General features: G+C 41.7%; 1 protein-coding gene across 1 annotated transcript in view; it reads right to left on the reverse strand.

The window, feature by feature from the left end:
* The window catches only part of LOC134447765 (major histocompatibility complex class I-related gene protein-like), a 5,922-nt gene extending 1,715 nt beyond the window's left edge, over nt 1-4,207 (reverse strand). The window contains exons 1-7 of the mRNA XM_063197397.1: nt 4,014-4,207; nt 2,241-2,507; nt 1,789-2,064; nt 1,170-1,454; nt 899-1,012; nt 608-643; nt 1-45 (exon numbers count right to left, since the gene is read on the reverse strand). The exon at nt 1-45 is cut by the window's left edge and continues 1,715 nt beyond it. Coding sequence (XP_063053467.1) covers nt 1-45; nt 608-643; nt 899-1,012; nt 1,170-1,454; nt 1,789-2,064; nt 2,241-2,507; nt 4,014-4,071 — 1,081 coding nt within the window. The 5' untranslated portion in view covers nt 4,072-4,207. The remainder of the gene's footprint in view (nt 46-607; nt 644-898; nt 1,013-1,169; nt 1,455-1,788; nt 2,065-2,240; nt 2,508-4,013) is intronic.
* Nucleotides 4,208-8,014: the final 3,807 nt, after the last annotated feature.

Genomic DNA, 8,014 nt, shown 5'->3' on the forward strand with positions numbered 1-8,014 from the left:
ACTCTGCTGCAGTGATGCCCTCCATCTCCTCCATTTCCTCTGAGTCTATAAAAAGGAGAAGGGCAAACAATCTGATCAGTTGTATGCATTTCATGGGTAAACCGTTATCTTTGCAGGCTTGCAGGTGTCTTTGTCCTGGGCCCGGCCAAAGCTGTCAGTGGCCCTGCAGAAATAAGCATTGTAGATGGAATGTGTACGTGTGCTTTACTGATATGATATAGGGAAAACAAAACGTGCTTGATGTATTGCTTTTTCAAGTTTCAAGGTTTGTTTTGTTTTGTGTAAGGCATCCCACAAAATGTACACACACATTATAATGTACACATAGGCCTATGTACATGATTTCATTGTTTTGTCACCATCTGTTCTCAAACTGACATTCATTCTGGTCCAGACACCGCTGACAATGCGAACCACAATTCTCTTGGACATTTTGCTCACGTTCAATGGTTGCATTCACTTTCAGTGACCTTTTAGGTCTCATACCGTGGCATAGACTTTAGTTTAACATTAAAGAGGTGTCTGTAATTTCTATTACACTTTGACAATTACATAAATTGTGTATACATTTTTGGGGAGCCTTGTATTTCCTCCACATGACACTTACTTGTAGCAGAGGAGCTATTCCTTTTGCAGCATGCACCTGTACAGTGACACATTACAGACATGAGAGCGGGTTTTGTAAGATCCCGAGCACAGAGCCACACAAAAAACACTAATAATGTGCAAATGTACATAAATGTACCACTGTAAAAAAGTAGCTGTTCAGTAATTTAGTTATGAATGCTCTCCATGCTCTGTTACAGCTGACCTGCATATATACATACCCAGTAAAGGTGTGTGCAAGCAAGATTATTTGGACTGTCAACAAACATTTAAATCCTTATGTGTGTTTTACCTCTGTGTTTCGTCCAACACATAATTATGCCTGTAGCACCTCCAAGAAGGCACACACATACAGCAACCAGCACAAGGGACAATGAGGAGGTAGACACTGAGTCCCAATCACGTTCTGTCAAAAACATTCATAACAGTACTGAGCATGCTAACCCCCAGCAAAGAATACTCATAAAAAAATAGCAAAGTTAATATGAGACACAGAATATAATTGTAAATGCATTATCATGGCAAAAGGCCAATATTCCACAACCATGTCTTCAATGTTATACCCAAATTTGTCTCCAGTTTGTTGGGCAGGCTGAGGTGTTGAGCTCTGCAGGTGTAGTGATGCTGCTGTAGCTCCTCTGTGCTGACCTCCAGGCTCTTCTTCATTTGATATGTCTCATCTCCATTAGGTAGCAGCTGCCCCCCAGTTATCCGTTGGTCAGGCACAGGCTGGCCGTTTCTGAGCAGGGTCAAGTTGATGTGACGGGGGTAGAAACCAGTGGCCAGACAGGTCAGGAGAACAGTGGAGCCTTGAACGTGTTTCTGTAGGAGCCTCACCTTGGGTTTCACTGAAAGAGACAAAGGAAAACAAGAAGATACACATCCATATTGACAATCTTTTCCTTTGCTGAAGCTTAACTACGGTGAAGGCAGTAAATGAGAAGATACGGTTATTTGAAAACGTTTCCAGTTTTGCATCATTTGCAAAACCTTACAACTCTGGCATGGCATCGGGAGAATTAAATAACACAAATGATAAACGTCTAAACGTATGTTGACGCATTTGCTTAGGGGTGGGTTTGGGAATTGGGAATTAATACAGAATGTTCAAGCATGAAACATTACGCCCTTTTGGCAATCTATGTGCAACAAGGGCCTTTGCAAGATTAAATGTAGGCCTACCTTTTTTAAGGACCAGATTTTTTTCAGTGAGAAGATATTTCTTAAGCATGCCAATGCAGGTGGGGTGGTAAATGTGTGCAAACTGAAAATTGTTGTAAGGCCAACTGCTGTCCACACATTCAGGCCACACATGGTCAGTGTGAAAAGTGTCAAGCTGCGGATTGTAATAACGAACATCTCCACTCTCCCCATTGAAAGCATCTTTATTTATTAAACCCCCTGTCTGACCATCATCCAACATCTTGCATCCTGTTAATCGCTGCAAGACATAAACATCTGAAAGAAAGAAATAGTGAGGGTCGAATTTCAGTGTTTTATCTCCATGTTGAATTTGTACTATAAATATCTTGTTAGATCTCAAGATAAAGCAATAGCAAAACACAAGATCAGTGTCTGTTAGTTTGTCTGTGTCTGTTAGTACTAGAGGAACCAAACTTTTAGAACTGACTCACTGCTTGTATGGTTCAGGTAATTCTTCAAATTGTTTGCTCTGCCCCTCATGTGTTTGCATGTGCGTTCAAATAAGTGTTCAAAAAGGTATATGTCCACAGCAGAGGTGTCTGGTTCTGTGTCAGAGTTCTTTGCTCCTCTATACACAATCTTTTTAATTGGGTCATAGTATCCCATTTGAATATCATCCAGCAAGACTATAGCACTGAATTCTGGGAATGGAGTGTCTCCTCCAATAAAGGTGAACTTCACCCACAGAGAATGAGAACCTGGAGAAGGAGAAGGGAAGAACATGAAAGAATAGCAATGTGCATATGTACTGTAATGCAATGGCACGATAGAGGTAGGCCCATGGACCTGGAAAATCAACTCGGAAAATGTCTAGCGACACAGCCATCTTTTGGAGGTGAATTTATGCCTTTGTCTCTGCCTGAATTGACAAGTGGCACAACAAATAGTCAATATTTAAAATGTTTGGCTGAATATCTTTGTCACGTGGATTGACAAAATTAAAATCAGTGCGGTAGATATATAGCCAGTTATTTTGAATGTTGTTCTTGTTTAGTGTATCAATGGATTTTTCGACAGAGGTGTGCTCGTCCATTAATTTAAATTGACTGCAAAGCAGAGGTTTATCACCAAAAGATGGTGACCAGAATTGCCACAACTGCAGCTGGTTTGACAACTTTTTTTATATAGTATATGCATATTGCTGTGCGGATAACACTTAACATTACGGATCACTAATATGGTGGGAATATCTTGGTAATTGCAATTTCAGTGTAATTTTATAGTAATAGCTGTTTATAACTAGTAGTAACAAAATAACCATGCCGTTTCCAATTTACCTAGAAACCACAGTGTAATTACCACCTCATTAGCGATCCATAATGTAAAGTGTAACTGTGTCACAATGAATAAATTATGATTGTAAATCATTATAATCATAAATCATTATCATTGTGGATGTTATCACCCACATTGGCATTGTCTGTGGACAGTGGGGATGTCCATGAGGACCTAGGGAAGTTCCCTTGAGAACCAGATAAGAAACTGATAAATGTTAAAATTTCCCTGATGGGACTTGCATAGCCTTCACATCAAGTAGCAGGCACATAATACTCTTTTAGGAAAAGTGAACTGAGGAGTCCTGAGGAAGGATTTAAGCGTGCAGACATTTTTCTTTCTATTTTACACAGTTTTTGTTTATGTTTGGCACCTTTTAATCGAGAGTGCGGTGTGATCCAGTTGAATACAGAAAAAGTTAAATAAGGGCCTTGTGTTCCCAGGTCATATACAAGGTGGGGACCATATGATGCTTATTTAAGGTAAAGTGTCCTACATAATGCACAAATGTGAGAATGTAAAAATGAATCACAACCAACGTCCTCTTACACTGACCCACTCACACTCAAAGGCACATAGTTTACATTACTAGATGCAATAGATGCAGATTCAGGTTGGCACAGGTTGAGCAGGTTATCATGTGCTAATAATAACAACATAAGGAATAACTGATATGCAAAATTCACATTATCATTCTTTCAAAACAAAACAAGAGCAGTTAAATTGTAGGATATTGTTAATTACATAGCTAGCCATACTGTTCCAACAAAAATATTCTCAATCTGCCGAACATTGAATTATGGCAGTTTGCTTAATTTGATTTTCGTTAAGGTAAAAAGTACCACAGATTGGCATATGTTACTACTTGGTTGTTTGGCAAAACAGACGTCAGATGTTACAGTAGTAAGAGAAAAAAACAAGAGTCTTACCATTTTTCAGTGTCATGAACATGTGGAATGACAAAAAACACGTCATTAGTCTAAACATGATGAGTCACATACCCTGTAATGTTTGTTTCTCTTGATATTGTATATAATATTAGAACTACAGTATAAACAGACAACATGCCTCTCTTCTCTGCCAGTGATATCTGCACAATGTGATGTTTTGAAGGAAATTCTCCTCCTTCATACCTTCCACCGAAAACCTGCTTAACAGGACCACATACGTATTTTTAAGATTTTTAAGATAAACCAAGCTTCAGCAAGGTCTCTCTATATTTATGGTACTTGACTCTTTCCTGGAAACTTTTGTGTTACACATAAGATCAACTGTTTGTAAGACCAATTTCAACGAAAACCTATTGAACAGTGTTCACTTAAAATGACTGATTCAAGAGAAACCTGCAACCAAGGTTGCAGCATTACCATTGCTTCAAAAACCTTTTCACCTTTTACAAAATGAGAGACTAGGTAGATTTCCTGCTACCTTATCATTCACTAAATATAAAATTATAATAGCAGTCAAGTTACAAATGTGGTCATCAATGTCAAGTTGTCATAACAAAGACATCCCAAACAATGTCAGGTTGACAAAAGTGACATTATTTATTTACCACCTGACAATATATGGCAGCAGTTATTGACAGTCTACAATTGACTGTTAATGTTCATGACAAGCACTACTGTATGTCACAGGTATGGCAATCTTGGTGTCAAATGCTACCAAAATTATTTTAGAAGAATAATCAAACCAGCTCAGAATATCACCAAAAAATAATCAACTCGGGCCTTGGTGCGAATCAGAGCCAGGATAATAAGTCACTTTACACAGTAACAAACTAATCTTCCCATAAACTATAATGAAAACATAATCTCGAAAAGAAAAGAGCAGAAAGGACATAATGAAGCAAGAACAACAGGACTGAGTTTAACCCATGCACACTGCAAAACATTGCGAGCCAGTTAAACATACAAAAATTACAGTAGTTGCCCTGATGCCTTGAGTTTGTAAGTTAACTGAACTCAAGGCTTATCTCAACTCAAGGCTTTCTCATGTTGAGTTAACTTATACACTTAAGGCAGCAGGGCAACTAACTTTTTACGTTTAACTGGCTGCAGTGTTTTACAGTAAAGAGAAAACACACACACATATGCACAAACACACACACCCTTAGTAGGCTGTGGAGTAGTCTCCACCCATGGCAGTCCTGATGAGAAACTTGAGCGTCTGTGACACAAACTGCGCTCTGCTGTGAAAGCAGCACTCCTCTAAGCAGCTCATCTAAGGGTAAGGCCAATTTGGCACCATGTTACACACACACACACACACACACACACACACACACACACACACACACACACACACACACACACACACACACACACACACACACACACACACACACATGGAAGCCGACAGGTGGGGGCAAAAGGGTCAGTTGTCCCAGGCCAGGAACAGAGGGGCCCCAGAATTGGCATCTCTTTACATTGTAGTGCATTGGGTTTGGGGCCCTTTCAGATGAATTTGTCCTGGGCTCGGCCAAAGCTGTAAGCGGTCCTGCACACACACACACACACACACACACACACACACACACACACACACACACACACACACACACACACACACACACACACACACACACACACACTGGTGCTGGGAACAACGTGACCCCTCTAGGACTCCTCTGGCCTCCCACTGACTAGCGACTGGCCGTGAGCACCACATCCATCTATGGACTTGGTTACCCCATCCATCGGTGTCCTGGGTTACCGCATCCATCTACAGTATGTCCTTGGTTACTGCATCCATCTATGGCCTGAGTATCACATTCAGCTATGTCCTGACTGAGTACCACAATTCATCTATGGACTTGGCTGAAATGCTCCATTGTTCACTACATTGTCCACTATTCATTACATTAAATTGCATTACATTGCATTGCATTGCATTTAGCATAATGTTTCAGTAGTTCACCCTTTGAGCTTGGTGTACAGTAGTGCATGTTTAGCATATGCTATCTGGCCTCGGCCTCGGATGCTTCATGTGGAGCGCATGCAGGATGAGATCCGCTCACACACTCCTGTGTAATGGTGGAGTCGGAGAGCTATCGAAATGGAGGAGTACAGGGATGATATTGATGGGAGAAGCCTTTGTGTATGACTGGTGAATGAGTAGGAGGGATTAAGGCGGGAGCAGCTATCAATCACTGAACTATTTTTGTTTTCTGATTCACTGTTTTTTCATTTATGAAGAAAAAGATGGGAAACGGGAGCATTACAAAGCAAGTGATCAGCGACCACCCACCCCACCCCAACCTTAGATATACATCACATTCACTCATCACATTCACTCACTCATCACTCCTTCGGTCATAAACAAAATAAAAGAAAATACAAATTTCAGTTAAAACTAACAATAGTCAGTTTGAACTATGTTTTAAAAGACAACATTTTTATCCAAAGGAACTGACAAAGGAGAACATGATCGGCAGCATACAATATGTGAGGAGATACAGAGAGCCAAGCCGAGTCAGAGCTTTGTCATGAGGTGGGGTGCGTCTGAAAACTTCACACATTCTCTACAGCAGTGTTAATATAACTCTTTTAATGAGTTGAAATTTACTCCGTCTCAGATGACATTTGATCCTTGCAGAATTCAGTTTGCCCTGAGGAAGGTCTGGTGAGCGAAGAGCGAACTATTGACACCCCATTTGCTACTGTGTACACAGTGGACAACACAATGGTAGTGACGGAGGAACATCTCATGGTGTGGAATGTCTCTCTACTGCACTGCTGAAGTCAGCGTGCTGGATGGGGGAGGGATGCTTCCCAAAACTCATCTTGTTCCCTGCACTAAGGCGAGAAGATCAAAGTTCAAAGGTCAGGAGGTTGTGTGCGTCACCTTCAACCTCATCGTAATAGATGAACTGAACACAAGTTCAAGGATGGGTGTTTGTGTGTGTGTGTGTGTGTGTGTGTGTGTGTGTGTGTGTGTGTGTGTGTGTGTGTGTGTGTGTGTGTGTGTGTGTGTGTGTGTGTGTGTGTGTGTGTGTGTGTCTGTGTCTGTGTCTGTGTGTCTGTGTGTATGTGTGTGAGTGTGAGTGTGTGTGTGTGTGTGTGTTTGCAATCTTCTGCATTTCAACATCCAGCTGTAGTCTGACTATTGTGATTCTCTCCAGGCCACGTTCATGCCGTTCCCGCACCTAATCTCGAACTGCAATGTTTCTCTGTGAACCGTGACATCAACGTGGACGTCAGCAGGTTTATCCAGGTAATAAATGGTCAAATACGGAAATGTTCAGAGCCCCCGGTATGAACACGGGAGGTTCACAAGCAAGCACTTCCGAGCAATTCCGAAAATAATTGAGCGGGCACCAGCACCATTCGGGTCGGCCTGAAAACAAGAGTGTGGCTCTGACCCAATTGCAAACGAGGTGCTGGACTTCAACTGGTGAAGAATAAGTAGCCTGGCTGTCATGACGATCAGAGCCTGGCCAAATTGGTCTGTAAATCCATTTCTCAGAGGGCGAGGGCGGGCCTAACCTACTATGAAATGCCTTCGTTGTGTGTGTGTTTTCGTGTGTGTGTGTGTGTGTGTGTGTGTGTGTGTGTGTGTGTGTGTGTGTGTTTTGTGTGTGTGTTTTTGTGTGTGTGTGTGTGTTGTGTGTGTGTTTTTGTGTGTGTGTGTAGTTCTGTTAGCTGGACAGAATTGCCATCATTCAACTGACGATGACAGCAGCTGACCGATTAGCAGGAAATTGGACTGCTCCCCCACCAACTGCACACAAAACACACACACACACACACACACACACACACACACACACACACACACACACACACACACACACACACACACACACACACACACACACACACACACACACACACACCACCCACAGTGCTAGATGTGAGCAAAGCAGGACTCTACAACTTATGAGTTGAACATGGCCGTGGGCTACGTCCGTCATGCTAGCCTTTCTTGC

The sequence above is a fragment of the Engraulis encrasicolus genome, chromosome 4 (assembly GCF_034702125.1).
Source record: "Engraulis encrasicolus isolate BLACKSEA-1 chromosome 4, IST_EnEncr_1.0, whole genome shotgun sequence".
Classification (NCBI taxonomy): domain Eukaryota; kingdom Metazoa; phylum Chordata; class Actinopteri; order Clupeiformes; family Engraulidae; genus Engraulis; species Engraulis encrasicolus.